The sequence below is a fragment of the Hevea brasiliensis genome, chromosome 2 (assembly GCF_030052815.1).
Source record: "Hevea brasiliensis isolate MT/VB/25A 57/8 chromosome 2, ASM3005281v1, whole genome shotgun sequence".
NCBI lineage: Eukaryota > Viridiplantae > Streptophyta > Magnoliopsida > Malpighiales > Euphorbiaceae > Hevea > Hevea brasiliensis.
In genome coordinates, this window is record NC_079494.1 from 104174706 (window position 1) to 104192270 (window position 17565).

General features: G+C 39.3%; 1 protein-coding gene across 2 annotated transcripts; it reads right to left on the bottom strand.

Annotated features, from left to right (window-relative positions):
- Nucleotides 1–15114: 15114 nt before the first annotated feature.
- LOC110655382 (protein CRABS CLAW-like) lies at nucleotides 15115–17096 on the bottom strand. 2 transcript variants are annotated; one of them, XM_058130060.1, is made up of 7 exons: nucleotides 16809–17096; nucleotides 16251–16379; nucleotides 15887–15989; nucleotides 15731–15779; nucleotides 15564–15639; nucleotides 15415–15482; nucleotides 15115–15320 (listed from the first exon to the last, which is right to left on the bottom strand). In XM_058130060.1, the coding sequence occupies exons 1-7, from the start codon at nucleotides 16899–16901 to the stop codon at nucleotides 15296–15298; spliced, it is 543 nt and encodes a 180-aa protein (XP_057986043.1). In that variant the 5' UTR covers nucleotides 16902–17096; the 3' UTR covers nucleotides 15115–15295. The 2 variants fall into 2 exon arrangements, with proteins under 2 accessions (XP_057986043.1, XP_057986047.1); XM_058130064.1 differs by having other exon boundaries at nucleotides 15426–15482; nucleotides 16809–17095.
- Nucleotides 17097–17565: the final 469 nt, after the last annotated feature.

A 17565-nucleotide genomic window follows, 5' to 3' on the forward strand; every position in this document is an offset into this window, starting at 1 on the left:
ATTAGAATTGAAGGGTATGGGTCGGTGTTTGAAACGGTTGGGTAATGAGAGTAAGGTAGGTCATTATTCATGGTAGCAGATTAGCGAGGTGATTGTCGGGTCCGGAAGAGGCGACTGAAAGGTAAAAGAAGTTGAAGCTTGGTGAGGATCCATTATTATAGGAGGTGGAGGAGGTAGTGGTAAGTTAGGTTCTGAAGTAGGTTTATTCTGGGACATTTCCCTTATTAGTCTCATAAGTTCTGAGACCTAATCCTTCAATTCGGAAACCTGCCCTTGTAGGTTCTGTACTTGTTCCTGATCTTCTATTATCTTCTTTGTTCGAGATCTTGTTAAGTACACTCGCTTGGGTTGAATCGTGTGCTTGGTCAGACTTGCCTTGTTTGAAGCAATGTTGATTTTCTGTAAGGAGTCAAAAAAAGGTTTTTAATGAATTTCGAATTTTGTAAAAAAAACTAAAAGTCCTGGTCCGGACGAAGGATACAGTGGCATTTGTGAGCCAGAATGAAATATGCGAAAGGATGATTGCATCAACTTTATCATGGCATCGTTCGATAGTCTGACTGTGAATGACTGGATTGAATGCGCATTTATGATACCTGTCCATATAGCGCATTCAATTTTTTCACATAACCCTAGCGAGGGAGTTCCTACGGGAGTCATACTATTCATTCACAATTTTGCTAAACAATGGTCCAAAAATCATTTTATTAACTGAATAATTTGTACACCAGATTCTTTACATCGGCCTAGGCTCTGGGAGGTTCTTTATAATGAGATGACATTTTCTGAGATACTCATATAACCTTTCTTCTTATTTGGCAGGGTCGAATGATTTCAGAGCATACTCGGATTCAGGTAATAGTTCTTGTTTTCCCTGTGCTATCGTTCTCTCCAGCTGGTCAACATTCTCTTTCAGCTCTTGATAAAGAGCAGCTTGTCTTTCTTTCTCCTTCCTTTCCTTAGCACATTCTTTCAAGATATCGTTGATGAGTAGTGCCTGTTCTTTCAATTCGAGCTTCTTCTTTTTGTTTTCTTGTTCATACTCTTCAACGAGTATTTCTTGGTATTTCATTTTTTCCTGAAGCTTACTATTTTGTATTTCTACTTCTTTTACCACAGCTTGGAGAGAGTCTTTTTCCTTTTCCCATCATTCCTTTTGCTCTTCGAACCCTATCTTTTCGGCCCTTGCCTCTTCCCTGAGTCTTCTCACCTTTCTTTTAAGGTTCTGCTGTTGGTCCTCCAACTGTTTTATTTGTTCTTGCAATTGTGAGTTCTCGGTATTTGCCTTTTGTAGTGAGTCACCGACGATTATCGCCTTCTTCTAATAGGACGTTTGGCGAGGGTCTGTCTTGGTCTGCGATTGAGTGTTCTCGGTCCCTGTCAGCCCTCCATTTAAGATAATCGCATGTGGCACTTGGACCTTTAGGCGACCTTTCCATCAGAGAGATGTTTTCCCAAGATCTGCGAGCCATTTTCAACCCTTCCTCTTCTTTGAGCTCATGATAGAAATGACCTTGGTGGTATTTTCCAATGTTAATTCTGGACTGTGTTGAGCCAAACTGCCTCATTACCAATGCCGGAGTGTAACTTGTGTATCCGGTCACTCCGATTAGGGATACCGACTGATTACCTCCCGTGCTAATCAAAACGGATTGGCCTGACGCCCACAGTTTCCTCCAACAGTAATCATGGCTATTGAAACTCAAAATCCGTTCCCGCCACTGCTGTTCATTCTTCGGACTGATTACCAACAGGGTCATCTTCTCGATGGGAGGCTGGTAAAGGTACCAAGTCAATCCTTTTGTCTCCACAGGACACATGTGACTGATAATCCAGAGGTACAACAATTGAGAACAACACTTAATGGACCCTTTGCCCTGTTGTCTCTGATGGTAAGGGTTAATAAGGTCTCATAAGAATTGCCGGTATCGGATTGACCTCACCTTTTCTCGCCTGAATACTTCCACCGTGCTGCAGGTTATGATTCCCGATGGTCCCGGGAACAAAATCAGGCCATAGATTCCCAAGGCGAGTGTCACTGAAGCTCGATCCCACTGTTTCTCTTGGATGTATTGATTTAACCACTTCTTGAGATGTGTCCAATACCAACCATGCGTGTTTCCTTTGACAGTTTCTTTTGACTTTACTTCTTCTGGGGAAGTACCCATCATATGTGCCAATCATTTCCAAGCCTGCCTATGCTCGAGATGAAGGTAGATCTGATTTTGCGTCAGGTAAGGAATCTCTAGTAATGTCTGATATTCTTCCATAGTGGGAACTGTATCAATATCATTGAAAGAGAATACTCCGTACTTAGGACTCCAAACTGACAGCATGGCCTTTAATGCCGGGATTTGGACCTTGACTCGCATTAGGGTTGCAATCCTCCCGTACTTCTTCTCAAATCGTGCCTTGACCTGATCGGGAAGCGACTTCCAACCATTAGACAGACCCTCAAGGCTGTTCATTCTGACCTCAATTTTATTCAGATCCAATGAAGGTAGTAAGCTAGTATGTGCCTTGGAAACATCATTTTGCGGGGGTACTGGAGTATGAGCTGATTTGGACCAAAGTTTAGCATTCTGAACTTCTTACGCGATCGACTTGAGGATGCCATGATAAAAATGATGCCTATCCTTTTCTGGACTTTTGGTTTGGTGATGCCTGCGAAAAAACTCGTTAGCAGGATAAATTCAGGTAATCTTGTATTATATTGTTGGCAGAGTGGTACCTACACATTTATCAAAGTAGGAAAATGTGTAGGTTTTCTTAACAATATGATTCAAGATTACCCTTAAAAATAAGAATAAAATAAAATAAACAGAATATGGTAAGAGTAAGTATGCCCCTTTTGTCCTAGGATAGGGAGACTCCTGATACCGGATGAGTGCTACCTAATTGGATAGTTCTATCTTATAAGGTAGCTTACTACGGCTTCCAGCTATCGTGATAGTTTAGCTCAGGATCTAGTTTTCTAAGAGCCACAGGTTCCCAAATTGCCCCTACTGTAAACAGTAGAGCCTCATTCTATCCCCATGATATTGTCGGGAAAATTCCATGGATATCACAGTGAATAGAACGAGTTTCAATTTGAGCAGAAGCCTTCACGGATACTAACGGGGTAGAACCCACGGGTACCGCTACATGACCCCCTCCTACTTTCCTAAAAGGGTAAGAAAGCCCGGGTATAGGGTTGAAGTTTGTGAGGATATCGTGTGAGTGTTCAGTGTGTGAAGGGACATCTTTACCTCTTCCCAATTCAGGGGGATTTTATTTTTCCCATTTTTCTTTTTTTCTTTTTTTTTTCAAACGAAGAGCACTGTAAGGAGTAAAACAAGCAAAAGAAGTGGAACAGTTAGTAGGAATAAACAAAAATTAACACATAAAATATTACCGGGTGAGCCCACCTAACTATAATTTGATTGAAAAATTAAATCTACTTTTGGACCTCTAGACCAGGGTTGAGTTGAAACACGTCCCCAGCAGAGTCGCCAAGCTGTCGCAAGGTGTTTTGCGGTCACCTGAATGAACCCTCACCGAAGTGGAAAAGAATGAGGAGTCGCCACTTTAGTTTTGAGGGAAACTAAAGAAAACCATTTGTGAAGATAAATTGAAATAAAACCACTTCAAAATAGAGATTCTAAGTTCGGGGTCCGTAAACGGGTGGGGAAGGTGTTAGGCACCCCACCTCGTCCCTTAATTAGGGTAAGTAGATTTAACTTCGCACTCTTTATAAATTAGTTAGGAGGACTTGAATGGAAATGTTAATCCTTTTGACAAAAGGAATATTTGATTTTTCACTAATTCGGATTACCCAGATACATAAGTAAATGAGACAACCTTAGTGAGTTACTGTTGTATGTTAGTTTTGTTTGAAGGGCTATTTTATTAGAATCCAATTTTTGAAATTGGATGAGAACTCTCCTCCGATCTCTTTTAAATATTTATTTAAATTTTAGATTGAGAACCGGATAAGAACTCTCCTCTGATCTCTTTTAATATTCATTTAAATTTTAGGTTGAGAACCGGATAAGAACTCTCCTCCGATTTCTTTTAATATTCATTTAAAATTTTTGGATTGAGAATCAGATGAGAACTCTCCTCCGATCTCTTTTAATATTTATTAAAATTTTTTAAGTTTGAGAACCAGATAAGAACTCTCCTCCGATCTCTTTTAATATTTATTAAAATTTTTAAGCTTGAGAACCAGATAAGAACCCTCCTCCGATCTCTTTTAATATTTATGAAAATTTTTAAGCTTGAGAACCGGATAATAACTCTCCTCCGATCTCCTTTAAAATATTTGTTAAAATTTTAGATTGAGAATCGGATAAGAACTCTCCTCCGATCTCTTTTAATATTTATTAAAATTTTTAAGCTTGAGAACCGGATAAGAACTCTCCTCCGATCTCCTTTAAAATATTTGTTAAAATTTTAGATTGAGAATCGGATAAGAACCCTCCTCCGACCTCTTTTAATTAAATGGTAGTCGGATAAGGATTTTTTCGATCTCTCTAAATTTTACCTATCGAGAGGGCCTAAGGCTAAGGGTTCTGACGTTCAAAGGTGTCAGGGGGTCTGCGCAAGACTTCTTTAACTTATTGGTACCTTAGGACTGGGCAGGGGATGCCAAACCGAATCCTCCGACCTTCCTATATGGTCGCCTCACCAGCATTTTTGGTAGCCGATCTATTCCATTTAGTTATCCAGGGTTTGGTTTTACTCTGTCTTATGACGTCTTGCCCTATGACCTACTGAGTCATTCTAGTGACTCAGCTTTACCATTTTCCAGGCTTATTATTCAGACCTTTCATTATTTCAAAAGGACTCTTAAGTTGCCGTTACCCACATCTCATCCAACCACTTATGTATCGCTTGGAACTAGATGACTTACGCTCAGAAATAATAAAGATTAACAAAGGTATCGACACGGAAATAAACTAGAGCACAACCTTTCTCTGTATCTTTCTAGCGTGATATGAACTTAAAGAAAATAACATACGTAAAGAAAGAAGAATGGAAATGTGTAAAATAAGAACTAAACTTAATAAAATGGCAACATGAATACTGACCTGTAAGGAGTCGATTCTAGTGAACTAACCGAGAATCACAAAACGCAATAAGATTGCAAGTTGATAGCCGGGAGACTAAGGTTCGCCTTGGAACAAAGAGTGCTTCACTAAATGCAATCGAGTCAGAATTATACCCGAGTTTAAATGAGATTGAGCATGGGCGATGGAAGTGAAAATAAAGATAACAAGGAACTGAAAAATGTGAACGCTACGGGATAATGAACGAGCTGAAAATGGAGAGTTTTAGTGTTCAAAATCTTTTAAGGAAACACTTCAGAAAACTAGTTCCAAAAGTTCTTCTTATGAAAGCAGAGTAACGATCTGAATTAAATTTCAGAGTTCTTCCGCTATAGTAACTTCCTCCTTTTTTGTCCGTCCTTAATGAGCTTTTTCATGCAGGTATTTATAGGGACTGGGTGTTCCCCTTGAAGGGTCAGGATCTATCTTGAGGGAGATGGAGGGTCAAGATTTCAAAGGACATAATCCTAAGCTCAAGAATTAAAGAAAATCAGAATAGACGGCCGAGATCCACTTCAGAATATTTGTCTTTTTCCTCCTCTAATCTGACGGTCCCAAATTCTCTTGTCCGGGGCGATCCAAGGGCTAGGAGTGAAAGGCGCTGGTTTTATCGTCTTCTTCTTTGATCCAAGGGCCCTGGGCTCGTCCTTACAAGTTGGATCAACGGTGGAGATTGGGAGGTACAGCGCTGTCATGACATATTCTGGCACCTGTCGATGTCGCGGCGATTCAGGGCATGCGGTTGAGATTTTACCTGCAACGCTTTAACTACCTCAGCTCTGACCATGGCGACGGCGGTAGGCGCCTTATTCTTTTTGTTTTCTGCTCTCTCTTCCTTTTCGATCTTCTTAACATGATCCTTCTCCGATCTTTCATACCAGTCTCCCCTCTTCCGATCTCTATTATTCCAATATTTCCCTCAATCAGGCCCGGTCCGATCAAAGCATTAATTCCCCTCGATTCCCGAAGCGTCCGCTTCGTTTTCTGCTTAGCAATAAATGCCTGATTTTCCCCTATATATACCCCTGACGGAAGAGACTTTCCTCATTCGATTTTCCTCTCTTCCTTCTTACTTTCCAGTTCTAGCTGCTCCAGCAGAAGTTCCGGCCACGATTGTGGCTTTTGATCCTTTTCCGATGGACCTTTTATTCCCCGACTGAAAATTTATGATCCCGGTGATCGAGGAATTATGATGACCTTATCTTATGATGGTGAGAGAACTGGACTAACTAACCGATCCGAGTCGAGGACCTTGATTGTGCCGATCTCGAGCTGTTCGATCGGTATAACCGGCAAACCGATTTTGGCCGAGAAAACTGCTAATGTTCCGCCAACCCTTGGCGGTTGCCCTTCCAAGTTTATTCAGCTTCTCACCGCATTGGGTGTTCCGACAGCGACTTTCCTCCACACTGGGTGTTCCGATAGCGGCTCGGTTCCGAGCGGTAATACTGGTGACGATCTCTCTCATTCTCATGAGAGTCGTTGTCACCGCCATCTAAGCTGTACATCTATCCGATGTCGTCGGCCGGTCTTCTGGTCGAACACATCCTTTGGATCAGTCACAGCCTGGGCTTTGACATAGGCCCTTTAGATGGGATGTTCCGCTGATCGCTAGAGATCGGCTTTTGATGTAGTCAGGTCCTTAAATGTAATCCGATCTCTTGAAATCGCCCAAATGATGTAATCTGACTTTTGGAAATGTAATCCGATCTCTTGGGATCGCCCAAATGATGTAATCTGGCTTTTGGAAATAAAATTTATTTTGACAGTTATCATTTTATTATTGTTGCTTCCGATCTCTGAAGTATTTGTCTGATCTGGTTCCCAACTGAACAGTCTTTATCTGATCCATACTTCCAAACATCGTTTTTAATTAGCCGATCCCTAACTATCCGGTCCCTCCTTATGAAATTTTGGAATATTCGTGAGATGTGTCAGAACAGCTGGCGAGTCCCGCTAACCGATGCAGTGCCTGGAACATCGTGAGCATTAAATGCTCGGACGAGTATAAATAGGGGTGGGGTTAGCCAATTGCTTCCGTACTCATTTTCAGTCTCTCGCTCACAACTTCAAAATTCTCTCATTTTCTCAAGTTCTTCAGACGCCGATCAGACTCTGGTAAGGGCTTTGATCTTTCTTTTAGTTTAAATTCTTTATTTCCTTTGAAAATGAGCAGTGCCGAGGGTCAGAGAGCGGCAAGCCCCCCTTCCGTTCAGGTCTCGTGGTCATCCGATGAGGTAGAGGTGGTCGGACCGAGCGTTCGGATTGAACCTGTTAGGGCCTCCGCCCCAATTTAGGGGCAGGCGACATCTTCGAAACGAACACATTCTTCAGGGAGAGAAAACCTCCCCATGGACGAGCTATCGTCCATTCTTAAAGAAACCGACCTACAGTCGTTCAGCCAAGAATACAACATTCACCCTGACTTATTCGAACTCATTAAGTGTCACGGCGATCTTCGAGCCGATCACTTCTTTGAGGGGAATGACATGATCATGGTGTACAAAGAGCAGTTAAAAGCCGGGCTGCGGTTCCCTTTAGATGACTTCTTCAAAGAAGTTCTAAAATTTCACCAAGTATGCATCGCCCAAGTTCACCCGAACTCGTGGCGGATCCTTGTGGCCTTCCGTGGCCTGTGCCGAGCTAAGGGAATTAGTCCTACTGCCAAGGTGTTCGCCGACCTTCATAGGTTAACTCGTCGAAAGGACGACGAGTATTGGTTTTTCCAGGCGAAACCCCACTGTGGGCTTTTTACCGATCTGCCGTCCTCCCTTAAGAATTGGAAGAACCGCTTTTTTATCCTGAGAAGCAAAATCCCAAACGGTTTTGAGGGTTTCCCACGCAGTTGGCTGCACCAGGGTCCATTAATTCCAAGGCACCTTGCCCTGAATAGGGAAGAGGGCGCAATGGTGATGGATTTGAAAGAGCAGGCGAGCAGAGAGAAGTTCTCTTGCCTGGATGCGGTGACTGCCGAGCTGCACCATTGGACTATGGAATTGATCACCGGCAAAGATCGCGGGCTTCAGCTCTCTGACCTCGGCATCGGTATTTTCTACATCTCAGATCTCAGGACCTTAGCGATCTCACTGACCTCTTCTTTGTGCAGGTATGGCAAGCGGCAAAGCCTCCAAGGAGAGCCGGAAGCGAAAGAGGGAGATCTCCCGAAAGGTACGAGAGATGAAGCGGGCCGAGGAGATGCAGACACCTCGTCACGAGCCTGGGGAACTACGAGAAGGCTCGTCTCAACCTTCGGGACCGCCGATCTCCGAGGTGGAAGTGATCCGATCTCCTCCTCGGAGGGAAGAGCCGCCTCCGCCTCCTCCAGTTATTCCGGGCGCGGAAGGGGGTCCTTCCCAACAATAGGTGAGGCCCCTTTCTCGCGGTGCCCAGGTCTTGGTCCATTCACTGGAGAAAAATCGCACGGTTCGGGAGAATCCTGGTTTCGCCAAGGTGCTAGCGTCCTCTATCTGCCTTCGAGAAGATCGGGATAGGCTGTCTCCGGATAGCCTTGATGATATCTTGACCAGATCTATGAGCTTGAACGTTGAGTGTTTGGTGAATCAACACATGATCTGGGAGAAAGAGCATCGGCTGGGTAAAGAGGTCGAGAGGATAGGTCATGAAGCAGCTTCCCTCCAATCCCAACTATCATCCGCTCGGGACTACATATCTCAACTTGAGGGGCGATCGAAGTATTACGAGGACAAGCTGGCCGAGCAAGCTCATGCTCTTGAGGAAGTGCAAGCGCTCTAGGCCGATGAAGCTGCTCAACTTGCTCACCTTGCTGAGGAGCTCAAGGCAAAAGAGGAAGAGATGGTGACTGGAGTGGCTGGTGCTTATGTAAATGCCCATAGAGATCTCCTGGCTGAGCTCAAGAAGCGTTAACCTGAGGAGGACTTCTCCTGGATGGCCAACCTGGCTCCCGAGGATGAAGGCGAGGAGAGTGAGGAGGCTGAGGGTGAGGGGGGAGACGAACAAAATGTAGATCAGGCTGGGGGTGATCCTCCAGCTGAATAACTTGTACAAATTTTTGAAATGAAATGAAATGGAATACCTCATTTATTCGATGAATGGTTGTGATCGGAAAATTTCTAAATTATTTAAACACTTGATTGTCTGAGTATGTTGAAATAACTGAAAGTGATTATTAACCTAAGTGTGAGAGATCGGAAAACACAATGAGCATGAGATCGGTAGGGAACCAACGCTAAACGGGACTTGATTAAAATTAGAAATTTGGCTTGAACATTTAAGATCGGGATCATCATTAAACCGGAACGGAACCTTTGATTATTCTTAAACTTTTGAAAGGGAGATCAGCAACAAAAATGGTAACAAAGATCTAGTGTCAGTTCAATTTCGTTTGTCAACAGAGATCAGGAATATACTTGATTGGTCAGGAGATTCGACAATGGGTTTGAGAGATCGGTGAGTGATTTAATAAACCGGTAAGGCTTTGACTGATGTGAAGACTTAGTATTGATTCAATTCCTTGTGAGGAGAGATCGGAAATGTGGTTATCTAGCAAAGAGAGATCGAAAATGTGGTTAGCTGTCAAAGGGAGACTTAGTACTGGGGATCGGTTTCAAAGTTTATTAATTCTGGGGATCGACCAAAATATGGTGTCGACAGGGTTCACGGTTTGCGAGAAATCTAGCCCAAAAGTCAAAATGGGCTAAAACTTTCCGGGCGAAAAATGGCTAAACCACTGAATGGATTTCGATGTTCTTGGTGTCTATGGAAAGCTCTCGACGAATAGATGGGTTTAGACATAAGACCCGGTCCGATTGGTGGCCGAATCGGCCGAATTTCGACTAGGAAGTTGAAGGGTCGGGCGCGCATGTCACGTCGCTTCGTGCGACGCTTGTCGGCGGTACAGGCGGCAGCCAGCGAGCTAGGGCGGCTGGAGGGGTGCGCCGGAGGGCTAGGGTGGCAGGGGAGGCGGCTGGCCGGCTGGCTGGGGTGGGAGGAGAGAGAAAACGGGAGAGAGAGAGAAGAAGGTGAACACGCGCGGGAGAGGAAGAAAAAGGAAGAAGAAAGGCCAGTCCGATTCGATCAGTGTGATCCGATCCGGTTCGATTCGGCCGGTTCAATTCAGAATACAAAATTTTAAATTTTTATTTTGCCTTGGGACCGAAAACGAGATCCAGAAATTCCAGAAAACTCAGAAAAATTCTTAGACTCCAAATATATTTTTAGTTTTGCCACGTGGTCTTTAAATTAATTTTTAAAAATCATCAAAGTTTTATATTTTCAGAAAATCAAACCCGATTTCAAAAAATCCGAAAAATTTCAAATAATTTCCTAAGATTTCAAATAAAATAAAATATCAATATTTATCCAAAATAATAAATTTAAAAATTAAGGGTGTTACATATATATATAAAATTACATATAATTCATCAATTTCTCATAAAAATAAATTAATTTTAAAATAAAAAATATTATTCAGTTCGGATTACATTAAAAACCGAATCAAATTATCGAATTTAAGGCATTTCAATTTGATTTTTCAGTTTAAACTGAATAATGCTCACCCCTAGTAAGTAAGACTTACTCTTCATGTATATATCAAAATATGAGAAAAAAAGTTTTTAACTATTTTTAGTTTAATATAAATTCAAAAACCAACCAAAATAATGTTATTTCTTTTTTTTTTTCGCTATTCAAAAAAAAAAGAAAAAAAAAAAAAGAAAACTTTTTATAAATAGTTCTCCTTTCAATCCAACGTTGTATTATATTAAAATTCATATTTTACCTTTAAAAACATCCTTCTCAAATTTTAGAAAATGATGAAAGTGACTACAATTGTTAAATTTCGTTTATATTTTTCTATAATTAAATAAAATTTTTGGAAAATTTTAAGATGGTCAAATCTCAATTTTAATATTTTCTATTGTTGGTGATGAATATATGCCCACATTAATTTTATGAAAAAAAAAACTCATAAATTTAAATAGATTCCCACATAATTTTATATAATGTGGCATATGTAAATTAGTTGGGTGTATACATTCTGAGTGTAAGTAATACGGGTGAGTATTTGGTTCAAATTGAACCGAATCGAATTAAATTATCAAAACTGAATTACTATATTTTAGAACCGAACCGAATCAAAATAAATGAAAAATCGAATCTAACCGAACCGCTCTATTTCGGTTCGGTTCGGTTCAAATCGATCGGTTCCAAATTTTATTTGATTTTTTAAATTAGACTTAATTTTTAAGTTATTTAGTTTAATTTTAACCTTAGTTTGAACCTAATGACCATTAATTAATGAAATTTAGCAATTTATATTGTCACGACCCAACCTATGGGCCGGACCGGCACTAGGACCTGGGCCAGCCTAAAGCCCCCGAGTCCCGTAGTAAGCCTAACAATTCCTTAACCCAACACTAAGGCCCATTTGGGCCCAATTTCAAAAATTCAACCGGACAGAGTCCGGCCATAAAATGGACCTTTCAACGATGAGTTTTTGACTCAATCGACTTGTAAACACATTATATAATCAATTGGAGAGCTCAGCTCACCCTCCACATACTCATACAACATAAAAATAAATGGAAACTCAGCTTCCTCATCTAGTCCATCAACATGTATAAAATAACAACTTTACAGGTCCAAAATAACAATATATATTACAGACCCAATTCAAATAAATATTTCTAACACATGCGAAAATTCTAAGAGTTAACAGGTTTATACAAAAATTAATAAACGACCTGTGAGGGAGAAAAGCAGGTTAACCTAAAAAAATATTCTCCTGTGGCCTGGAAAAAAATATTGAACAGGAGTGAGCGTTCGACTCAGAGAGTAAAAATATTAATTTTAACCATAATCTCTATAACTATCTAAAGCTAATGCACCCTGTAGAGTGAAATGCAACATCAGCAATAATTTTACATCATAACAGCAAAAAAGTAATTTGGAGCACTCACACACCCAATAATATCAATCATAATATATGGGAGCTGATCCCCTATACAGCTCTCTTAAATCCAACCTGTGCCAGCGAAGAACTCAGCTCGGACTTCCACTTAATAATCAAATCGGGGTCCCAGCGAAGAACTCAAGCTGTGTCTACCCCGAAGGACCGAGTCCCAGCGAAGATCTCAAGCCGTGTCTACCCATCCTATCCATAGTCAATACCACATCACACGCACACCAATGCACGCACACTGCTCCAAATTACCATAACAATATTTATGGCACTTTAACAGTTATGAATGCAGCATAAAACGTGCCTAGAGTTTAACTACTTAGATATATACGTATAAGTGATGCATGGGCATGCTTAAACATATAATAGTGAAATTACAATTAAAATTAATATTTTACTCACAGACTTGACAGCGGTCACTGCGGAGGCTGGGCGGAGGAAGAAGGCTGTCCCGACTCACCTGACAATTTTATTACAATCATTTAATAAATTTGACTCAATACAAACTAAGAAAAGACCAAATACGTCCTAGGTTGTGCCGAAAATCCGACAGAGTCTTCCCTATACCTAGGACCTACCCAACCTGCAAAAGGGCTCAAAACGCACTTCTATATTCACAAATTATATACTCACAACTCAATCACATCACACAGCCCCTCCTGGGCCCATCCAAACAGTCCTCAATTACAATATGTAAATTTACAGTTTAGTCCTTATAATTGATCATTTTTGCAAAAACTGCCCAAATAAGCTCTAAAAATTCTAGAACTTTGCCCCGCGGTCTTTAGCAATATTACTAGGCTATTGCAAAAAGAATTATAATTTTCTGAGCTACAACGAATATTTTACGGATTTTTAATCTTATTTAAGCACTAGAAACTTACGAAAAAGTAAAGTTCGGGTTTACCTATGCCGATTCTGACTTTGGGGACGCACTCGGGACGTCTGACAATAGTGGGAAAGCCAAAACCTCGATCCAATTTGGAGACTTTTTCGGTAGCCGGTCTGTCAAGCCGGAAATTCACAGACCTGGACAACTGTCGAATTCCCGCGAATTGAAAATACCTACACGAAGCCCACAACACGAGGGTTAGTACATAAATTTTACGGAATTTTCTAAGCTCATTAAATGCTCGGAAAAACACTGCGAAGTTCCGTGGGACCCACCGAAAAATGGTGTCAAAAAATTTCGAAATTTATATTGCCGCGAAGCTCTCGACGAGTGGAGCGTTCTGGTACTCTCGGTTTTCTCGTGGGGTTCACGGTTTGTGAGAAATCTAGCCCAAAAGTCAAAATGGGCTAAAACTTTCTGAGCGAAAATTGGACAAACCGCTTAATGGATTTCGGTGTTCTTGGTGTCTATGGAAAGTTCTCGACGAGTAGATGGGTTTAGATATAAGACCCGGTCCGATTGGTGGCCGAATCGGCCGGATTTTGGCCGGGAAGTCGAAGGGTCGCGCGCGCACGTCGCGTCTCTTCGTGCGATGCTTGTCGACGGTACAGGCGGCGGTCGGCGAGCTAGGGCGGCTGGAGGGGTGCGCCGGAGGGCTAGGGTGGCAGGGGAGGCGGCTGGCTGTGGTGGGAGGAGAGAGAAAATGGGAGAGAGAGAGAAGAAGGAGAACGCGCGCGGGAGAGGAAGAAAAAGGAAGAAGAAAGGCCGGTCCGATTCGATCAGTGTGATCCGATCCGGTTTAATTCGGCCGGTTCGATTCAGAATACAAAATTTAAAATTTTTATTTTGCCTTGAGACCGAAAACGAGGTCCAAAAATTTCGAAAAAATTTCAGAAAACTCAAAAAAATTCTTAGATTCCAAATATATTTTTAGTTTTTGCCACGTGATCTTTAAATTAATTTTTAAAAATCATCAAAGTTTTATATTTTTAGAAAATCAAATCCGATTTCGAAAAATCCGAAAAATTTCAAATAATTTCCTAAGATTTCAAATAAAATAAAATATCAATATTTATCCAAAATAATAAATTTAAAAATTAGGGGTGTTACATATATATATATATATATATATATATATATATATATATATATATATATATATATATAAAATTACATATAATTCATCAATTTCCCATAAAAATAAATTAATTTTAAAATAAAAAATATTATTCAGTTCGGATTACATTAAAAACCGAATCAAATTACCGAATTTAAGACATTTCAGTTTGATTTTTCAGTTTAAACCGAATAATGCTCACCCCTAGTAAGTAAGACTCACTCTTCATGTATATATATCAAAATATGAGAAAAAAAAGTTTTTAACTATTTTTAGTTTAATATAAATTCAAAAACCAACCAAAATAATGTTATTTCTTTTTTTTTTTTCGCTATTCAAAAAAAAAAAAAGAAAAAAAAGAAAACTTTTTATAAATAGTTCTCACGGTTGTAGGCTGCTACAGCTTTTGTCAATTGGAAGCTGCTGTTGTTAGCCACTATGGGTCAGAACTCTTAACACAAATTTCCTTTTTCTTTTGATAGATCCAACAATTTTTATTATAATTAATTATTTTATTAAACACATAAATTTTTCACCTTTTGAAAAATGATTTTCTTTTTTTTCTTTTCACACACATAGCTTAAAAATATGAATAAATTATTCGTTGACATGACACAAATTTATTACTGTCCTGTAAGTTCTTCTAAGAGGACAACTTTTTAATATTCATCATAGAATCCTTTTTTTCGTACTAAGAATATTTAAAAGAGAAAGTTTTTGTGCCCCTTCTTTTAATTTAGAGCATTACTAAAAAAAATTATTATTATTTTAAGATGTTAATTTAAATAATTTTGATTTGATTTTAGTTCAAAGATGGTCGAGTCAATTCAACCATTCAAAGTTATTATTATTATTATTATTATTAATAAAATTAAAATTTGGTTTAAAATGAATTGAATTGTCAGTTTCAATTCAATTTGGTTTAAGATTAAGGGGAGACACTAGTTAGGGCTGACCTTTTCTGAGACAATTCTAATATGATGACAATTCTTTAGTCTGAATTTAACCGGACTGATTTGAAATTCAATTAAGATTGTGACCATGTTTACCAAATATGGTAATTACGAGTGATCCCTAGCTAACTTGTTCTTCAAATTCAATAAGAGAAACACTTGCCATCAAACATGACACCAAATGAAAAACACAGTAATTGAAAAAAGTTTGAGTTAATTAGCCAATTTAGATATATGCAGATATGCTCATCAACATCTCTTCTACTTTCCACATCTCTCTCCACCCATTGCATGCCTTGCTTCTCACACATACATCACTTCATTAATCCTGCAATACGCATAACCCCTAATTAGAACCATGAATGCAAGAGAGTATATGCCTCATAGTGCAGGAGACAAAAGGTGAGGGAGGAGAGAGGGACTTTTTACTAACACTGTTGCCGTTCCCAGAAACTGATCCAGCTGATGAGTTTGGAATGTACCTAGCCCACTGTACCAGAAAGATAGATTGAATACAATGATCATATATATATAGATATATAAACCTTGAAAAAAGAAACAAGTTAATTACATTTTTTGCTGCTGCGCTGAACGCTTCCCTGTGTGGTATCTCAGGATTTGCAGCTTTGATGCGTTGTATCTCATCCCTAACATGCGGCAAGATTAATTAAGTAATTAGTAATTCAAACATTATAATGAGCCTAATTAAAGACAATTATAGTAATTTTCTCGTCTTACTTCATAAATCGATTATAAGCAGATGGAAGCCGGTGTTTCTTCTCAGGTGCTGCAGAACAAGCCCATATGAATATATCCCAGAAGGATTAAAATTTGGTGGGTAGGAAAATAATGATTCAAATGATTAATATACAGCAGAAGAGTTGAGGTTCTTACGTTTTACCACAAAGGGTGCTTTTGGTGACAATGGCTCGCTTGATATGGATGAGGATGATGATGAAGACTGGCCCTTTCTCAAATCGCTGAAGAAACCTTGTTTCTTTTTGGTATATACACGCACACTTTTCATTAGTAACTAGAAAAAATTCCCTTCATTTTCTCTTCTTGATTAATATTAACATGGAAAATAAAGACTGTTCTTGTAAATTCCATATTATTGTATATAAAGTTACATGTTAATCCTTTTCTTCTTCTTCTTCTTCTTCTTCTTCTTGGGTGAAATTTTATGTTCACCAAAGAATTTCTCCTTCCTTAGATCTATCTTTCAGGTTAGGAGCGAGACAAGTAATATGTGTTATACCTGAAGAGACAATTGGTGATCGAGGCATTGGCCTTGAAAAGGAGGTCTGGTGCTGAGAAAGGATAGGTTACTGCAGTGCCCACATTTCACTGTCACAGTATCCAGCAACCGCTTGCATGGAATCCCAACCTTGACAAATAATATATGAAACTCTTTAAAAGAAATTATTTATCTTCTTTTTTCCTTTGATTAATTTTCAGATCTTAGAGTGTAACAAAATACTGCTCACAAGATTGAAGCAGCTGGTTCTGGAAGATAAATCTTGGTACTTCTGAGCATGTATAGCTTAGGTAGAAACAATGTTGAGAGAGAGAGAGAGAGAGAGAGAGAGAGAGAGAGAGAGAGAGAGAGAGAGAGATAAGCATATCATAGACACATCACTCTATGCTGTCCATCTTCTACAATAGGGTTACTATATATATATAAGTGTACCATAAAACAATATGATAGAGAAACATGAGAAGACATGGTGTAAACAAAACATGTTTGTTTTCTATGTTTGAAACAAGATCTTGAGGATGAAAAGAGAATAAAGATGTTAAAAATGTGCAAAATTACCGCAAGAACAGTGTTGCAGAAGTTGCAGCGGACATAGCAGAGATGCTCAGATGGTGGAACCAACTCCATGCTCACCTTTTCTTCTAGGTTCATTCTCAAGAAGAAGAAGAAGAAGAAGAAGAAGAGATGGGATGATTTTGTCTAGGGTTTGTGTTGTTTAATACGAAGTTAGAAGGAATCTACTTGGTTGAATAATGGGAGGAGGAGAAGCAGTGGACAGCCTTAGGCTAAGCGTCAAAAAGAAAATCTAGATTACCAATTAATAATCATAGCATTTGTCAATACAGAAAATTCTTATCTACATTCAGATATATAGTCCTATCTCACATATTTAATTAAAATATTGAAATTTATATATTTTCTTTTACTAAAATAACTTTTAAATCTTTATTTCTTAAATATGAGAATATTAAATTGATAGTATATATATATATAGACAAGAAGAAGCTCCTATCAAAGCTGAGTTTGCAAGCTTAAAGGTGCCTGACACCTACCAAATTCTCAAATATTTCAGGATTAATATCCTTAATTACTAAATAAACTATCAAATTCTGTTAAGTTTTGAGTTGATTTCTGTTACCTTAATATGTTTAATAAAGGATAGAAGTCATACTATAAATTTTCTTTGATAATTAAACAGTTGACTTCCATATTACATTTCTAACATCACAAATCAATTTTCTAGCTTAAAACCCCCAAGTTCGAAAGCTTTGTTCATGGAATTGATTGATTTCAGACATGTATGCTATGTTTCAAT